At 33.6% G+C, this 20,562-nt stretch overlaps 1 protein-coding gene across 5 annotated transcripts; it reads right to left on the reverse strand.

Moving 5' to 3' along the window:
• Window positions 1-6,102: 6,102 nt before the first annotated feature.
• On the reverse strand, window positions 6,103-16,639 carry AUG4 (HAUS augmin-like complex subunit). 5 transcript variants are annotated; one of them, XR_016049185.1, is made up of 15 exons: window positions 16,226-16,638; window positions 15,628-15,675; window positions 14,177-14,302; window positions 12,200-12,550; window positions 11,889-11,988; window positions 11,734-11,779; window positions 10,687-10,780; window positions 10,367-10,438; window positions 10,139-10,197; window positions 9,826-9,894; window positions 9,692-9,743; window positions 9,438-9,515; window positions 8,798-8,928; window positions 7,791-7,835; window positions 6,103-6,370 (listed from the first exon to the last, which is right to left on the reverse strand). XR_016049185.1 is itself a non-coding variant. In XM_006858125.4 (13 exons), exons 1-13 carry the CDS (start codon window positions 16,358-16,360, stop codon window positions 8,851-8,853), a joined length of 1,308 nt encoding a protein of 435 aa, XP_006858187.1. In that variant the 5' UTR covers window positions 16,361-16,639; the 3' UTR covers window positions 8,694-8,850. The 5 variants fall into 5 exon arrangements, 1 of the variants encoding a protein (XP_006858187.1); XR_967112.3 differs by lacking the exon at window positions 7,791-7,835; XR_016049187.1 differs by lacking the exon at window positions 7,791-7,835 and having other exon boundaries at window positions 10,687-10,803.
• Between the last annotated feature and the right edge of the window lie 3,923 nt (window positions 16,640-20,562).

The following is a 20,562-nucleotide window of genomic DNA, read 5'->3' on the forward strand; positions in this document are numbered from 1 at the left end:
GAGGTGAATTACATGTTTTGGTGAGTAAGCTTACTTACGATAGGATGAGGTTTCTATAAAACTTAGGCTTTATGAAATAAAGAAAAAGCCTCACGTCAAATCCTCATCCATAAAGTAATTTCGGTAATTAAAATTTTCATGATAATGCTAAAATTAATTTCCAATACCGTCAATGAAATTAAAAACTAAAAAAATATTAAAAATCTTGTGGATCTATGAGCACTTACTTTTAAGGCGAAATAGACAGTCTAGATAATTTGTTACAACATATACTATTTTTAGAGCTTGAAATCCTTATTTTTTCTTCAATCATAATGCTCAAGCCAAGATAATCAATGTAAACGTTTTCTAATGGATGAATTACAATTTTTGATGAGTTATGAGGCGAGGCTTTACTTATTTTGATAGAGCTGTACCCCTATTAAACCATTTTCCCTTACGAAAACCGTGTCGTTATTTCACTCCCTGCAATCTATCATTCAGGGTAAAAAATTGGAATTTCATGGTTTTGACCAATGTTTGAAAACACGACTCAACCACAAGGCTCAACCCATAGTGGAACTAGTAACTCGGACTTAGGTCCCATTTACTTGGCTCGAGTCAGATTGAATCAGGCCATGCCAAAAAGTGTTAAAAAAATAAAAATAAAAAATCCAAAAAATAGGAAAAATATGCTTAAAGTAGAACTAAGCACAACACATCTAAACGAGGTTAAAGAGTAATAAAAAAATAGATTCTGAAAAATCAATTTATCGCAAGAGAGTATTTTAGAAAGAAAATTCCTGAGTCAGCGGGCGCAAGAGCCCACTGACCTATAAATGTCCGTCCATATGATGGACATTATCTAAAGTGTATTGTCGATAAATAAGATATGGATGGTGCATTAAAAAATATTAAAAAATTATATTTTTAATTTTAAAAGTTCATTTTTATTTTCATATTTATGATCATCTTGGCCAAGATGATGAATCTACAGAGAAAATATAATTAGAAAAAAATAATTTAAAATGAATTTTAGTGGGGGGCCCGCATATGTACATATCAGTCGGCCGAGTCATGGAAACCCCATCATTTTAGAAAGGGAACGGTTTGTATAGAGCCAAGGCTCTAAACAATCAAAGTAAAGCGCACATTCAAATAGTGTCAAGAAATGTGGTTTCAATACTAGAAATCTTTGCGATAGCCTTAAAATATATTTCTATCTTTAATTATGAAATGTAAAGAATAAAAAATAGTGTAGATCGTATACATCTATGTAAACTTGAAAATCTTGAAAATTGACGGTCCAAAAATGCGTTACAAGATGCACTATTTTCAAAACTTGAAATCCATTTTTTTCTCATGTCCATGTATCTTGATATCGAGATAATCAATTTGAGGATATCTAAGCATCAAAACAACCTCTTCTAGTGAAATTTCTTAGGTGGGCTCTAATTTGATTGTTTAGAGCCTCAGCTCTCTATATGAACTTTTTCTTTTTAGAAATGATCCAAAAATAAGGGGAAATGTATAAATAAGTAGGCCAAAACATTTTCAATCCATACGAAAATGAGAGAAAACATAAAAAAAAAGTATATTAAAAATAAATTCCTCATTATTTGGATTTTTATTAAATTTTTTAAGATACCCAAGTCAGACCACCCAACTCGGGGATACTCAGGCTCTCCAAGGTAAGTCCGAGTTGGCTCGCTTGAGTTTTTATGCACCAGTTTTGACTTTTGAGAAGCCTTGCAAGGTAATTTGTTGCTGTGTCACGCCCATGTGTGTACCCAAACATTGAAAATGAAGTATTTCGTAAGAAACGGCCCCTAAAAACACTAAAAAGGTCATGGTGAGGTTATTACATAATATAAGGGCTGTAATGCTATCAAAATAAGTAAAACATCACTTCAAAATTCACTAAAAATTGCAGTTTTAGGGTTAGAAAACCTTCAAATCGATTATATCTACCTTGACCATTATAGTTGTGACAAAAAATTAGGATTTCATGCTCTAAAAATAGTGTATATTGTAACAATTATCTAGACAGTTGATTTCATCTTAAAAATAAGTATTCATAGATCTGCAAGATCAGTGCCGTTTCTGAACTTCAAATTTTATAATTCTAGAAATTAGATTTAGAGCCATCATACTTGTTCTGAACTTCAAATTTTATAATTCTGGAAATTAGATTTAGAGCCATTATACTTGTGATACCCAAAGTGCTTTCCGGTTAAAGAATCGAGGCAAGGCTTACTACATCCTTACATATAAGCTAAATGATTTCCTGCTCTTGCAAGAGTATACTATCCATCTACTCCTACTCCCTTGGGTAAAACTTAAGCTAGAAATATATTTAAAATCCCAAATTCTAAAGATCAACCTCAACCAAAAAAAAAACATTAAACATCTCACTCTATCTAACTAAAAAAGATGGCATCCCATGATTGCACTAGAACCATCCAAGTTTTGGAGGGAATGAGTTAGACATTCAACACAAAATTCAAATTTTTTTTCTTTGAAAATAAGCATCTACTTCTAATTAGATGGATAGCAAACTTTCGGTTCAATTTTTTTCTTTGAAAATAAGCATCTACTCCTAATTAGATGGATAGCAATATTTCAAATCAAGAAATCCAACCCTGAAAACTGTTTTTCCAGAGGGAGTAAATGTATAATATGCTCTCAAGGGAGCATAGTTTACACGCTCTTTTTTTTATATATTTTCTAAGTGGTCCATTTTAATTCTTCACATATAATCAGATCTGCACAGTGATTTTGGAGCTCCAAATTCAAATATTTGAGGCAAAGGCTGCTTTCGGATGCGTTACTCACTATACATTTTTCCGTGATCGTTCAAGTTTGCATGCATGTCATGTATTGCTAATTGGGATCATATAAAACAAGGAAATTTAAGCGATAATAAGAGTGACATCTATATTTCAAACAACTCGAAATTTCATGAACGCACTAAACATATTGAAGTTGATAGTCACATCGTGCGACAAAAATACCTGGCAGACACAATTTTTTAATTTTTTTTTACCTCACAATGACATAATCAAGCACAATTTCTCCTCCGTGTGTTCCCTCATCTACAGAAGTAGCGGACTTCTTTACAAAAACTCATATTGCACCTCAATTGTCTCAGTTTATGTCCAAACTCTTCATAGTTTCTTGGAAATCATCTCGAATTTGAAGAGGAATGTGAATGTATATTGCTTGTACATATTAGGAACGTGATTTATCATATACGTTACTTAGTAGCAGCATGTAAGACATTTATACGGTTTTGTAACCTTATAAAATTAGGGCTTGTATACAATTTTAATACAATATGAGAAATACAGTTTGTCTTTCATATTGATGTCGGAATATTATTTAATTGGTCATCTCAACATCGAGATGTATAAATATGGAGAAAAAAAGGTATTTCAAGTCTTAAAAGTAATACATCTCGCAGTATATTATTTGGAGAGTCCAAGTTTTAATGTGTTTTATAGATATGCTTGATTTGAACTATCTTTTGCTCCATCTTAAGAATTTTTTATACTAAAATTGCATCTCATGACAGAGTTCCAAAGTGCACCTGAATTTGATTGATTTACTGTTGCAACCTTATGCAAACCACACCAATGAAAGAGTAACGCACAACCTACGATCCAACAAATAAAAGGGATTTTGTAGTTTCACATTTACTCCATACAAATCGTTTTCGTCCAACATTATCAACATTTTGTTTATAATAATAGTAATTGTTATTGAAAATATATGAAATATCATAAGATATTATCGACATTTTTGTTACAATAATAGTGATTATTATTGCTATATTATCGACATTTTCCTTACAATAATAGTAATTATTGTTATTACTATCCACATTTTCCTTATAATAATAGTAATTATATTGAAAAAAGACATAAGAAGTTTTATAAACATTTTTCGCACAATAATTGTAATTATTATTGAAAAAACGATGAAATATCAGATGACTTATTTGATAATTAGAAAAAACACAATTGATGTTAGTGATTATATTGAGAAAAGACAAAAGAAGATTTATGAACATTTTTCTCACAATAATTGTAATTATTATTGAAAAAAAGGGGAAATATTATATGGTTTATTTGATACTGAGGAAAAAACACATTTGATTTTCTTTTACGACTTGAGAAATTGTCCAATATCAGCATATTATCAATACACGCATAAGTTAGTAGTTATGCACAGCAAATCTTCAATTGTAACCTAATGTTTATCCTGTCTCAACCCTAGGCTGCTCTGCTCGGTGGTCCTGACTTGTGGGGTCTGACCACACCTGGGTTTGGAGCCGGTTCGATCCAAAACGATTCTTTATTTAAATAATTGATCCGGATCGGGAATCATAGGGTTTTCAAACATTGTTCACACACAAATTTTAATACCATTTTCTATTTTTCTAGCGAAACCTTTGCCTTTTAAAATGAAGAATCATTTCGAATTAACCAGAACCACGTGCTCTGAAAAACAGTATGTTAGCAAATTTATCATTCTACATCCAAATTATTTTATAAATGTTAAAAAAAAATAGGATTTTATACCATTAAACCGTCTATTTTTTTTTGGTAGAAAAAGGTTTCAATCATTTATAACCATTAGATGTGAAATTTAGTAAATTTATGTGTCACCACATTCAAGAAATTTTCGTTTGGTAGTTGTGCATGATACATATCTCCAACTACCCACTTTCACATCAACATTCGGTAATAATTGTGACCTTATATCTAAAGTAAATGGGTCAAGGTCGAGATGATTGGATTTGAAAGTTTTTCGATATTAGAACTATAATTTTCAATGAGTTTTGGGATGAGACTTAACTTATTTCAATAGGGCCGCAATCCCATCAAAACATTTTCTTTAATTTATCAAAAAATAAAGTTCATTTAAGGTTGCAACCTTGGACTGTAGAATTAAGGTGCACCACAAAAATCTATTGTTGAAGGTTGTTTTGATGTTGAAAAATCTTCTAAATGATAATCTCGACATCCAGATGTATGAAAATAAAAAAATGAAAAATTGAATCTCAAAAATAGTGCATCTTACAAGATATTTATTTGAACTATCCATTTTTAATATTTTCATATGTATAGATCTACTTGATTTGAACTAATTTTTTTAGTTCAAAATTTTATAGCTAGAGATAAAAAGAGACTTTTAGGTCATTTTAAGAAATTTTATTTCAAAATTATATCTTATGATAAAATTTAGAGGAGCACCTTAATTTGATTGTTTAAAGTTGCAACCTTATACAAATTAGTCCCTTTATTTATTTACTGTTATTTTAATTTCTATAAGCTCAATAAAATACAAGTGATTGTGAGTTGGGAGGGTTGAAAATGAATAAAATGTTGATGGGAAAAGTTTATATAGAGCCGAGGCTTGAAACAATCAAATTAAAACCCATCTCAAAAATTTCACTAGATGAAGTTGTTTTGGATTTCAAGTTTTGAAAATAGTGTATTTTGCAGCGCATTTTTGGACCGTCAATTTTCAAGATTTTCATAAATATGTCGATCTACATTATTTCTTAAGCTTTAAACTTTATAACTAAAGATAAAAATATATTTTAAGGCTATCACAAATATTTCCAATATTGAAACCACATTTTTCTCGACAGTATTTGAAGGTAGGCCCTAATTTGAATGTTTAGAGCCTAGGCTCTATACAAACCGCATCCAATGTTGATAAGCAGGTACATTTTGATAAGAACACTGTTTTGGTGAGTCAAACCGCCTCAACTATTATAGTACAGTCTCTTTTCTATCTAAGATCCATATCTAAGATAGATGTCAAAAAATGCTACATCCACTTAAAAGTTAAAATGGATGGTGAAGAAAAGAATTAAAAAAATAACATTTATATTTTTTGAAAAGGAAAATTTCCAAATTTAGATCATTGTCATGATTGAGATTATCAAACTCTAAAATTTTGAATAAAAAATACATCTTTGAGATATATTTTGTAAAGGGACCGCCCAAAACTAGTGAGTCAGCCAACTCACCAAATACTTTTTTTGATAAATCTCTCAAAAAATAATAGAAAAACGTGAACCATGACTTCACTTGCAAATCATACAGCACATGCACAAGGTGTGTAAACTTTACGCAAGTAAGAAAAAATTGTTTTTATCCCAAAGTTCAACGTAAACAAAGATTTTAAACTAAGGGCAAGCTTTCCATGCTTCCTCTACTGCAAAAAACTTATATCTATCTATCTGCCCATTTTGAATGGATGGCTAAGATGGCCCCAATCACAATGTCACATCTCTACACCATTTTATTTTTAAATTTTTTTTACAAACTATTTTGACACCAAATGTTGGGCGTCCATTCCTCTCTTAAACTCGCACCTGTAAAAAAAATACAAAAAAAATATTATCAATAAAAAATTGACCAAAATACCCCTAAAAGTTTCAAAGGGTATTGTTGTAATTATATTTTATCAAAAAATTCTTTTTTAATAATTTATATAGGTGCATCAATTAAGATGATGGCATATATCAATTTCATATTCATATAATTTATAGAAAAAACAAAAATAAAAACACTTTGAGAAGTCGAATATAAATTGGATGGCTAGATGCAGGACCGTGGGGGGGGGGGGAGGAATCATGTATGTTCTATGCAGTAGGGAAAGTATAGAAACCTTTCCCTTGTATTAGTAGCAAGTATCCACATTTGTCTCTCTTCCTCCTAGAGCTAGAGTGAACATGCTCTTTAGGTGAAGTCTAGTGCTATAGATTTTTTGACAGATGTTCCTGAAGAACTCTATTTGGTACTGTCCTTTTAGTATAGCAAAATAAGGGTACATTATTCCTACTGGTACAATCATTTTGGTATAGCAAAATCAGGTACAGTAGTCCTACTTGATTATAGTCAGGACCAATAGAAAGCAAAATCAGGTACATTATTCCCACTTGATTATGGTCATGAACAATCCAAATCGAATGAAGCATAGGATATAGTGCACCACATGGGCATCAGACCATGGTAACAATTAAAGGGGATTTGGTACTCAAAGCAATGCATAGTAACAGTAGTGGGTTCACCAGATCAGTCACCCAAGTAAACTTAATCTCCACCATCCATCATTTGCAACAGATATTGGATGTCCTCGGGACATGGTGGCCTAGCCCTGGCCTGGGCCTCGGGCCACATTTTGTGCCCTAAGCCTACTTATTTAGGGCCAGGCCAACATGTCCATTGCCAGCCCTAACCATGGACCATATAGGAAGCTAAACTGGATCAACAAATCGCCAATCTGGATTGGTGATCCGACTAATGAGAATTAATCAATAAAAAATTAAAAATTAAAAAAAAAAAAAAAAAACTAATTGAACTGCCCAGTTCCCCAAGGGTACAGGGTACAGGCTGGTTCTGCAGGAAGCATCCAGTTCCCACTCCTGACAGGAGCCAAATCAATTCCCACCAATTCCCAATCGATTTTGGCCAATTCCGATCCGGATAAGTGTTATCCAAGTACAGTTTTTTTATTGAAGTACAGATTCATTGGCGGTTCAATATGATAATTCCCCTAAAATCAATGTGTACCCTAAAATCAATGTGCATATGTAAGTTGCATAACATTCTCCTATGCATTACTTTCTAAGAGCAGTGAATCAATAAATCAGAAGCTTGTCAACAACCTTTACAATACTTATCATGAATGAACTTTCACTTGTCATAGAGAGAGATCCACGAAGCATTGCAATAAAGAAAGGGAAAAGTTTATATAGAGCCGGGGCTCTAAACAATCAAATTAGAACCTACCTCCAAAATTTTTATTAGAAGAGATTGTTTTGATGTCCAAATATCCTGAAATTGATCATCTCGACATCAAGACACATGAACATGAAAAAAAATTGAATTTCAAGTTTTGAAAATAATGTATTTTGTAATACATTTTTTGACTATCAATTTTCAATATTCTCAAGTTTTCATAGATATGTCGATCTACACTATTTTGAAAGCTTTAAAACTTATAAATAAAAGTAAAAATAAATTCTAATGCTACCACAAAGATTTCCAGTGCTGAAACCACATTTCTCAACACTATTTGAAGGTAGGCTCTAATTTGATTGTTTAGAGCCTAGGCTCTATACAAACTGCACCCATAAAGAAATAGAGTCATATTTCTCGTTCCGGTCAATCATTCCATTTAAACATGGGTGCAGCTTAAACTTTAAAAAATCGAAGTAAGGCATACCCCTCGCAAAGATGCAGTTTTTGTGCAGGAAAGCCATGTTATAGTTTAAAATTTTATTTTCACCCCTAATTATAAAATTTAAAGCTTAAAAAATGGTCTAGATTAAGCAGAACTATAAATACTTGTAAATTTTGAAAATGCAAGTCCAAATAATATGTTACAAGAAGCCCTTATTTTCCAAGATTTTCTTATTGCGGGACAACCTTTTATTAAAAGTTTTTGACATGCACTTACTTCCAAAATATAAAGTCGACACCTTATAGAAACCTATTCATTTACACTTCAGAACTTTTCATTTATTTATTTTTCAAAATTTGATGCCTCTACATGCTAGAGGCTATATGATGACAAGGGACAACAAAACCCAGTAGTAGATGCAAAAACCAATACAGCACCATCTACTACTGGTTTTTGTTGTCAACATCCCTACAACTACTCTTTAATTGGACTCTAAGGCAGTCACCATAAAAATTAAATTTAAATGTATAGAGATTCCGACCAACAAGACAGTGCATAAAGTATGTTCTTGTTTCATCAAGTAAACACATGTTTATGAATATTGTTATCTTACATATATAACCTGCCATGGTACTTAAGTAATACTCCAACCTCATGTAGCACAAGTTACGATTCAGGGTGCTCCATTGTGCGCTTTAGGTCCATTTCGACTTGCCGTATGGTCCATTGCATCTCTTCTAATTTCTGCAAAAAATTAAATTAAACAAATCAGCCTCAGAATGAGGCTGCTATCTCACATAAGAGAAGGCACTACTACTAAGTAAATAGATTATGATTTTGCCATTGTCCATTGGAATCGACTCTGTCCAATGATATGATAGAGTGATGGAGAAGTTATGGGACACATGAGGAGGTCATATCCTGTTGGCCCTACACTCTATATCGCCATCCATGAATCATGACGACTGCAATGGACTATGGTTTTCTGAAGTCTAGCAGCTGTCCCATAGTTATTTTTACTATAAAGTTATGGAGAGAAGTTGGGACCTGTCATGGGGGTTCTGTTTTGGCAGCCAAACCACCCCCCCGCCCCCGCACCCCCACTCCCACCCTTCTCTCTCTCTCTCTCTCTCTCTCTCTCTCTCTCTCTCTCTCTCCAATCCGTTGGATGGTAAGGACCCAATTGGGAATGATTTTCCAAAGTCCATTGGATCATATCATCTCCATAACTATAAAGCACTAACTCAACTTACCTGCAGAATGTCATGATATTGCCTCGCAATGGTATCAAAGTGAGGATCCACGCCTTGATACTCACGTAATCGTGTAACCTGGTAAGGCATCAAGAAGGTTTATCATCAATCGAAAGCAGGGTAAACCAAATAAAATAAAACAAAACAAGAAATAAATGATGAGATACTTCCGAGCGTATTTTTGCTTTTAAAAACTCACTTTTTTGTTTTGTCTACAAGAAACTTAGAATTATTCTACCAGCAAAATATCGTACCGCTTTATTGTATGCAATTGAAGCCTCTTCTGTGGCCTCCATGAGGTACTTCCTAAAAATGGAATCCCAAGCATCAGATCATTCACTCAAACTGTAAGGTCAACAAAACTCTCATAAACATTAAAAGGGTTTACCGTATTTTGTGAAGTGCGGGTATTGAATCCTGAGTATACGTGTCCCGTAAGAGAAGATGCTCCAGGACTCTGCAAGCAAAGTTTAGCTAAATGAGCACGACCACACTCCTTTAAGAAACATAACAAAAAGTACTATCAAATCAGTGGAGCAACCCTTCTTATGCTGGAATTATTTTGTTAGTTTTCTGAAGTATTATAAACTGGCTGATTATTAATGGAATTTTTCTCAAGTATTACGATGCTGGCAGATACTAAGAAGATACAAATTAAACCTAGAGTCAAGAATGAGAAGCACGCCACTGGTGGCACAGACCTCAGTTTAGCGTTCATAGTTTCACACCTCTTGCACAGCCATGTTTTCCTTAATTCATCCTAGCCATATGGATAAATAATAAGTATGGATAAAACAATAAAACAATCATTAAGATAAAGAAAGGGAGTCATAGCAGATACCACATGTTTAGAGCTAATAAAAATTTAAAAGAGTGTACGTAGTAGCCATTCTCTTAATGATGCAGTGGCAACCAAATAACAAACTTACATATTGATGTTGGTGTTGTAGCTTCAGATCTTTCACAAGTTTGATCAGCACTGCAAGTATCTGCTCCAATACCTAAGATGACAAAATCAGCAAGCAAGTTATATGCGATCTAAAATCAATCATCTTCAATATTGTACAATACAGATAAGAATGCAAGTGACTATAATCAGATGAAGGCATGCTGGAGAATGCAAAGATCTCTCTAAAATATTAAAGGTGGCCTACAAATGTAAAGAGTTACAATGTAGAAATGTGTATGTTTTTTGTGTGCATGAAAGACAAAAAGCTGACTAAAGAGAGGGAATTGCTTGGAACCATACATTATAATATTCAGCAAATTTCCTATCTGCTGAACAAAGATCTTCACGCAAAGCTGCCTCTTCCCTTTCAATCTTATCCACAATCAGCTTTACCCTGGCCGAAAGAAAAGCCAAGCCCTAACCATACAGCAAAATGAAACATCTAGCTTAAACATCTAACTTTGATGCCAGCATGCTAAGAACATGTCAAGTTATTAAAGGCTAGCATCCAATATAATAATAGAACAAACCAAAAAAAAGTCAAAAATTGCTCCAAATTGCTCTAGATACTACTGCACATAGCCACCAACATCCACACATTGGTGGGTACATTAGTGGTTATTCTGGATTATTGTTTCAGAAGGACATGGAACTAGTCATCTATGTGGCATGTGAGTACCAAAACTCAGACTTATTAAGGAAAAGTTTAAAGATATTTTTACAAGCTACCATCATCTTGTTGAATAACAAAATGTGCATGGAGTCGTGTATGGGAATGTATGTGTTTTATAAAAGCCCAATCAATCGCTTTGTATCTATTTTTATTAATCAAATCTCTTTTTACAATCCCAATTCTTTTTTTGATAAAAGCCCAATCTCTGTTTCAACTACAGGAAAGGCCATTAATATGCTGTCCATGGAATTCAAATATGGGTTGCTCAGATGAAGCACGGATATTCACAATCATATATAAGGAGACGAAAAAATACACATTATTAATAACTGCTTCAGAAGAGCAAAATTTGTAGAGATATATATAAGGATGATTCATTGTCATTAGGAGGGTAATATTTTGAAAGACTGTAAACCATGAACCGTAAATAATATTCAACTTGCAACCTACAGTTTCTCTTTTCCCTAACTAATCTCTCAATATTAAAACATGTTTGTTCTGATGGCATGCAAATTATACAATCAATAAATTACATCAGACCAAATAAAACATGCACAATATAACTAAAAAGACGTCATGCACGACGAAAATGACCATCAGTAAAAGGACCTATGCATGCCATCTGAGTCTAAAAGGTACAAATACACATTACAGAAGGAAATTTAAATACATACCTTTCAGGAAGCCGAGCGCTCTGAAACTGACTTATGGCAGAAGAGTCTACAACATCGAAGTAAATAAATTGAAGCAATGTATTGATACTACAACAATGAAAAAAACAAAAAAGATCGCTGAAATTGTCCAAAAGATAAATCTTCATAGTGCTTACCCTTTTCTTCCATAACAAAGGCATCAGATACTTTCTCACATTTGGCTTTTAGGCGTGCCTCTATTTCACGAGCTACTGACATCTGATACTCTGAGATGTCCTAGATATTGTAACAGTCCACCAATAGAAATAATTAGCATAACATTTAAGGTTTATGCAACAATATACATCCATAGAGTTCTTCCAAGCCTATCCAGGACAAATGAAGCACTACAAAGCAAGATCTGAAGTTGTAATAAAACACATTGAAGACTCTTATTCTTACCATTTGGTTATCATTAATGGCAAATGCAGTGACAATGTAGGCCTACCTCATTAAATGGGATCTGGTTCAGCTGGGTTTGACGTAAAAAACCAGGTGTAACTCCAAGGAAACGGCTCGGGACACCACCAATCCCCGCTTCATTGGAATCAGAAGTGGTAGAACTATTTCCAGCCCCCCCAACACCACTGCTATTAGCCAAATTATTTATACTAGACTCTAAGGAAGTGATACTTGGGATCGTAACACTGGTGCTTGTACTATCCAGTGAGCTCCTTGACATTATACTCATTTTCTCTATCTCTTCTTCATGGATTTCACCATCTTTTGATAAAAGAGGAAGCCTCAATCTTTGGGTTGCCTCAGCTACAACTAGTCGACGCTCAAGGGATTCATAAACCTGCAAAATAACATAGCGTGAGAAATGACTGCTTTCACATTGAAAACCTTGGGCAGCTTAGCAATACAAGGACAAAAGTTAAACTGAAGAACATTCATCATCATCATCCAAATTATCCCAATGATTTGGTATCCGCTACCATGACAAGATGTGGCAAAGTTTTACGCTGGCTGCCTATCTAACACAACCCACCTCCTTTACCCCGAGTCAGGGATAGGTAACCAGAAAGTTTAAGATCCTCACCCTTATTAGACCAATTATATATACTATAATATTACATGTATTACTATTATGGGTTTTGTTAGGGTACTCCTACAAATGGAGTATTTTTTAAAGTATTTAAATTGAAGAACATTCATGGTCTCATAAAAAAAATTTCTTCCTTCTAGTCAAAATCATATGATATCTCAAAAAGGATGAAATTCAAATTAAATTTCGCCGATTCCGTCCTTAAAAGTCTTTCAGCGTCTGAATTTCCATCTCAATTCGTGTTTAAGACGGGAAGACCAGAAAGGAAAAGCTTTAAATTGCATTAATCAGGGCACATGACCAGCAGAGAGCTGAGCATTGTACTAGTTTTCCATGAGATATGATGACACCAAGAATAGAGACCTAGTATGTCAATCAGAAAAGAAAAATTCTAGAAACATCAACCTAGTTTCACTATTACTTTTTTTTTTTTTTTTGAAGAATAATTGAAAATACTGCAATTTATCTTTATCCACATCTAGTAACTGCATGCACATTGTGAGAGAGAGAGAGAGAGAGAGAGAGAGAGAGAGAGAGAGAGAGAGAGAGAGAGAGAGAGAGGGAGGGAGGGAGGGAGGGAGAATTAGCTGGACCGAAACTGGACAGAACAAGGTCATACTTGTAAAAAAATAGACTGGTAGTTGTGACCATGGTTACCATGATCTTCCAACTAAAAGGTCAAATCCACTTCAAAATCTTACTACTGCACTCCAGGGTAAGGGAATCTCACTCTTTCACAATTTTAAAACTTTGGAATCTCGACCCTTCCTACTAGGTATCGAGATCATAAGTTAGAGAGGATCTGGACTCCCTAGCATTGTAAAACAGTGTAGCAATTTAGTATGGCTGCTATGGGATAGCAATATGGTATAGTACAGCGGTATAGTATAGCACTATATATTTTAGCATATAACCAAAAAATAGTAGCATATAGTATATAGCATAGTATTGAGTATATTGCAGCAGTGTGTTATTTTACAACTATGTGGTATGGTCTAATAGTATATTGTAGTATTATATTATACTACAATACGAGTTAAGTGCTCTTGGGGGGCTTCAATAATTTAACCAGATGGAGCTCGGTCTCTATAATTTATTAATCAATCCCAAGTAAGTTTGGATCCAGCCCCCGCCCCACAGACACATTAGGATCGAATCCCTAGATTCAAGGTGTGTGGAGAATAAACCGGGATCCCTACCATAAGGAGCTTTTGTGCTTGTCAAGATCTGTCATCCCGATCCTAATCCAAAATCTGTTTATATCCCAATCCCGGCAACTATGGTTATGACAAAAACCATAACCTGAAATCGGCATACACACTAAACAATAAGACATTGGGGAGCCTCACTTTTATATATAGTTAGAGATGAAAGAACCTGAGGGGAGCTTTTCAACCCAAGCTGAGGATAAAGACTTTGGAGGTCTCGAATTCCACCCACATTTGCAACCGAAACTGCCTGCTGGTATTCCTCCACCATCGCCACTGCCTCACAGTAAACAGCCTGCATTGTCAATTACAGAAAACAAAAACACATGACTTGAAAATCCCTTGTAGAAAATTAACACAAAACATGCAATGATCAAAGAAATACAAATATTGCCCCTACACCAAAAAATCCTAAAACTCATAACTGATGAATAATGTTAATAGAAATCCTGATCAAAGGAAATAAATGAAATACAAGGATTTCTCATAAATAAGAAATTAGTAGAGACATCAAATAAACTAAAACCCAGGTTTGAAGAACATTATCTCGATTATGGAGCATAGTCTTGAATTCTTCAGCATTAACATAACCTAGAATGCAGAAAGCAACTGTAGGAAGAGGTTACTCTAGAGTGCTTCATACAGTAGCAGAGTGTTAGATTGATTACACAACATTTCTTAAAAGTGAGCCACTAGATCTAGTGCCTATATAGACTGGATTGCAGAGTTGGCTTGTTTAATAATCTTCATCCTCACTTACTGAGAAATTATATTGGACCTATATTGAGTTGGTTCCCCATTGTTTCGATAGCTCTCACAAAAAAATTTAAACACAACATGGTGGTCACTAACAACAATAATACTTGTAAGAAATACCATCAAATTCAAGGATCTTTTGAAAAAAATTGTCCTGTCGCACTAGTCATATATAGGTGAGACAAAAGGCAGATTAGTGCATGCCAATAATTTATTGTTGAATTCTCTATTTCTGATGTAACAAGTTCCGGTGATGACAAGACAGAGAGTATCCGCTTAGTACAGTTGCTTTAAGACACAACAGGGAAGAAGTCTCATACCAGAAGTTAAGAGTCTACGATAGAAGATAAGTGGAACAAAATAATTGTAAGGAACAATTTTCTTCATAATGCGAGTGATTTCAAGCACGCGAGATCGCTCGAGCCACTTTGGGCTTAGGGACTTGAACCTTCTATCCAACACTCTCAGTTATAGTAATTGACAATGGACCTAGGGTAGCAAAATCAAACTCTCGAATCGGAGGAGACATGCACAAAAAGGAGGAAATCCGGAAAAAAATATATATCGTATCAGCCCAACATGAGGGATCCAAAAAGGTATGTGATTTTTATCCAGTCCTTTGATTTAGTGTTTCCGTTGCTTCTAGATTCAATCCAAAAATCCAACACTAACACATTTTCTACCCATATAGCAAAAATGGTAATTCTTTAAACCACAAGTCCTCTCACAGACAATAATAAGAAGTCCACCCAACAGTGATTAAGAAAAGCCAAAGCAGATGGTTGATCACAAAAAACGGTAACCAACAACAAACTCAAACTAGTAAAACTAAAACAACAAAATAATCGAGTTCAAAACTGTTACCATGGCTTCCAGGTAGTACAATCGCTCTCTAGACATCTCCTCCCTAGCCTGAAATAAAAACCACAAATCCATAAAATGCTTGAGAATCAGGGAAAAGAAAAATAAACAAAAAGAACAAGAATAAAAGGTCAGATTTATTTATTTTTTGTTCGATTACTTATTTATTAATACAATTTTCATTTTTCATTCGCTTACTTATTTTTTAATACAATTTTCATTTCTCACCGGTTGCTCATAGTATACAGAATAAGAAATAAATGGAATATATCAAAGGCAAGGACTGCATCAAGAGAGAGAAAAAAATAGCGATATCAATGTAAATTTGAATGAAATAAACGTTCGGTGCGATAATAGAATTAAGAGCATTAACTTCCAAAAGAAATTAAAACTAAGAGCAAGGAGGGAAACAGACATTTTACTCCAATCTAACTCATTTAACAATACCAACCATGTCTTCAACCCTTACCAGATATAAAAAAATAGAAAAAATCCCACACAAAAATAGTAATCCTTAAACGTAAAACAAAGCAAAAAGAAAAATCTATGAACACCATAATTCAATTCATTTACGCATTAATTTATTCATCAATTTCCTTACCAGCTGAAGGTCGTAGTAAGAGGATTTACAGGTTCCCGATCCATCAGGAGCCAAGCAATGGCGCTCGAGCTGCTCAATGAGCTGGGAGATATCAGAAGGGAGGCTTTGTTGCCCGAGAATCACAGGTTTCGCCATTAATCCTTTGCTACGCCGAATCTACAGAAACTTCTCTCTTTCGCGGAATTAGAGTTCTCTTCCTTACAACTCCTCTGTTACCGGGAGCTCAGGCTCATTAGAAAGAAGAGCAATAAACCCTAGATTTGGTTGAGAGATGGGAGGTTCACTGGAGGGAAGAGAGAGAGAGAGATGGCCGATGGTGCGAAGAGGGAGAGAAGGGTTTGAACTTTGAAGAGAGAGAGAGAGGAGAGGAGAGAGGGGTTCACGCATCGGACCCGTAAAAACATTAGATGGTTTTTTACTTTTTAGTCGGATCCGATAAACAAAATGAGACCCCCGAACGATTGTTTCATACGGCCTGGACCGTATTTCTACAGTATGCGGTTCAGAGGTATAAAATATTCATCTTAAGGATGGATGCAAATAGGTAGTCCATTTAAAAACAATCGTAACTAATGGTCTAAATGTTTTTTTAATATAATTATTATATTTTAAATTTTTAGATTTTATTTTTTTTCATATTCGTGATCTCCGTGTTAAAGAAAATAAAGATCAAATTATATTTAAAAAATATATTTATTGCCAATCCCGTATTATGATGAAAAGTGTAATGTCGTAATAAATAATGAAGCTTTACAATAGATACGAGGAGGTCATGATTATTTATAGAAAATTTGTTTCATGCGGTGCAGGACCTCACTTCTACCATATGCGGCCCCAAGGTATAAAGCATTCATCTTAAGATTGATGCAAATAGGTGTTTCATCTAAAAATAATTGAAACTAATGGTCCAAATATTTTCTTAATAGAATCAAAATTTATTTATTTATTCATATTCATTATATCCATGTTAGAGATTACATGTCCTTAAAAATTAAGTCAAAAAATCCATCTCAAAAATAGATTTTTAAGAGGTGACTCATTTCTACTTGGACTCATAGAAACTGTCCTTATTTATAGCCATTAGATGTCAAATTTGATAACTTGAATGTCTCACAAAATTCAAAATATATATCTTTTGAATTTTGAGCATGGTCAATGGAATAAATGCAGCCACCTAATTTTATATCCAATAGTTTAAGATTAATTGTGACTACCTTCTATTAAAGGTGAATAGTCTCATTCTATACTTTTTCTATTAAAAAACATTTATATACATTTTCACATATTTCAAATTGGAAAATAGTTTGATAGGGCTGCAACCCTATCAAAGTAAGTAAAGCCTCACCTCATAAGTCATCCAAAATTACAATTTCAACTATTGGAAAACTTTTACATCGATCATCTCGACTAAATCATTGTGGTTGTGAAAAAATAGGATTTAAAGCTCTAAACATAGTGTATATTGTAACAAATTATCTACGTCGAGTAAATAAGTCGTTAGAGTTTCATTACAATGTGCAATCAAGACTCAAGATGTTCATGTATTATATTCATGAAATTAAGTATATAATATAAAAACATCATAGAAGATGACACATAATTGTAGACACCACCTTCGAAATTTTGTGTGAGGGAATTCCTAAAAACCTTGATTCTGAACTCTAAGGACCATAAAAAATCAATAAACCTTAGTACCAATGGTTTAAAAACCGGATCGGTGACCCGGATCGGGCTTTCCAAAAACCGATCCGGATCGGCGAATCGGCGATCCAGATCGAAATCGGGTGAATCGGTCAGAATAAAGCTTCAAAAAAATCCGAAAAAATTATTAAAATTCATTATAAATATTAGTTTTTAGGAATTCAATAAAAAATGAGGGTACTCCATTAAGAATTTTCATGTTTTTGAATGAATATGCGAATATTGATATGTTTTCCCTGCATGAACCGCCATTCAGCATTTAATTTACAGTATTTCGTGCTCATCCCTACACTGTTGCTGTTGGGACTCGATATGTGAATAATATGGCTGGGATAGGGTGGCCTCAGAATCATCATCTCTCTCGTTTTCTCTTTGAATTATATGGATTAAAAAAAAAAAAAAACAAATTTTCAAAAAAATCGATCATGGATTAAAAAAAAAATCACAAATTTTCGAAAAATTCTATCATGGATTACAAAAAAAAATTCGATCATGGATTAAACAAAAAAAATCACAAATTTTCAAAAAATTCAATCATGGATTACATAAAATTCGATCATGGATTACATAAAATTCGATCATGGATTACATAAAATTCGATCATGGATTACAAAAAAAAACAAACAAAAAAAACAAAAAATTCAATCGTGGATTACAAAAAAAGAAAAAAATAGTTCGATCATGGATTACAAAAAATTCAATCATGGATTACAAAAAACTCTATCATGGGTTACAAAAAAAGCAAAAAACAAAAAATTCAATCATGGATTAAAAAAAAACAAACAAACATTTCGATCATGGATTATAAAAAAAAAACAAACATTTCGATCAGATATTACAAAACATTCGATCATGGATTACAAAAAATTCTATCATGGGTTACAAAAAAAAAAAAAAAAACAAAAAAATCGATCATGGATTACAAGAAAAGAAAACAAACATTTCGATCATGGATTACAAAAAATTCTATTATGGGTTACAAAAAACCAAAAAATTCGATCATGGATTACAAAAAAATCTATCATGGATTACCAAAAAAAAAAAAAAAAAAAAAAAAAAAAAAAAAAAAAAAAAAAAAAAAAAAAAAAAATTCCTTACAGAATCGCCGATTCACTGTTCGGACTCGCCGATTCCATACAGTGAATCGGCGATTCACTGTACAGAATCGTCCGGTTCTCTCTAGAACCGGACGATTTCCGATTTTTGGGCGATCCGGTTCCTTTTTCACTATTTCCGAGTCGAACCGGGCGAGTCCGGTTCGACTCGGCATTTTTTAAAACGCTGCTTAGTACATTTCAACCCCATTAAATTATCCTAAATCAAGAACTTTCTAATGGTCCAAGAATCACCCAAAATGGACCTATGTGAAAGTTAGAAGCTCATAAAGAATAAGGGAATAAATTACCAGAATACCCCTACCCAAGCTATGGCCGAGGCGGTGGGCGGTGGGGACCTCTCTTGAAAATTCAAGATTATTTCTAATCATATGAATCTTCCATGAAAATCTGAAATTGTAAGACTTTTGATTGAATATGGACCCTCGGATTCAATTGATCAAAGTTCAACCAGAACTTTACTTCAACCTATAAATATGCCCCTCCAAAAAAAAAAAAACAAAGAAATATGGAAAATCTAGGAATTGAAAACATACCAAAAGTGGCTAGTAGAAATTATAAAATTCCCATAAATTAGTAGAAAAATCCCAATAGATTCGAGAAATTTGGTTAAACACTTAAATAAATCCTTAAAAAAAAAAGAGAAAAATTCCCCCAAAAATTATATAAAATTCAAAATTAGGATTAGAAAATATGAGTCCAAAATCCCTTAGAAAAATAGGGAAAATCATATCACAACTTTAGGAAAAAATAGGTAAATGTTACCTAAAAATCCCCAACCGCTTCCAAAGTCTTAGGAACCCTAGATTTAGGTGAAAAATCATTATATCTACCAAATTCCAGCAAGCAAAGGCATCCAAAAGAGGAGATGGTGGCACAATAAGAGCGGCCCGATCTTTTCCACCCACAATTCCTAGTTTTGTCCAAAACTACGAGTTTTGGGTCCCTAAAGATAAATAGTTCTACCCTTCAATTATGTTATTTTCCTTTAATTTAGTTTATTTTCTTTGCAAATTCCTTTATCTTAAGGTAGTAAAATTTTAGACGTATTTTAAAGGTCATATACATAGATTTTGAAGGTGGTGATGTCAGTACACTCATAAAAGAACCATATCCGTATACATATAGGGCAGTTTGGGTACTTGGAAATCTATTTCATGACAATAGATTACAAAGAAATATGGCATTTTCATTGTTTGGGTACACTTAAGGAGCCGTTTTGTTTGGGTACACTTAAGGAGCCGTTTGGGCACCTGTAAATCTAATACGTGACAATATATTACAAGGAAATATGACATTTCCATTGTTTGGGTATACTTAGGGCCGTTTGGATACCTAGAAATCTATTACGTGACCATAGATTACAAGGAAAGGATATACTTAATCGTAAGGAAATGGAATGGGATTACGAAATTTACCCAAAAATCAGGAAAAAATGAAAAGAGATTACATGATATTTCCTCAAAAATCAGCAAATCCATAAATCATTAAATCCATTGCGCGCGGTGATAGGTAAAAAAT

The sequence above is a fragment of the Amborella trichopoda genome, chromosome 2 (genome assembly GCF_054954075.1).
Source record: "Amborella trichopoda isolate Santa Cruz 75 chromosome 2, AtrichopodaSantaCruz75HAP2 v2.0, whole genome shotgun sequence".
Classification (NCBI taxonomy): Eukaryota; Viridiplantae; Streptophyta; class Magnoliopsida; order Amborellales; family Amborellaceae; genus Amborella; species Amborella trichopoda.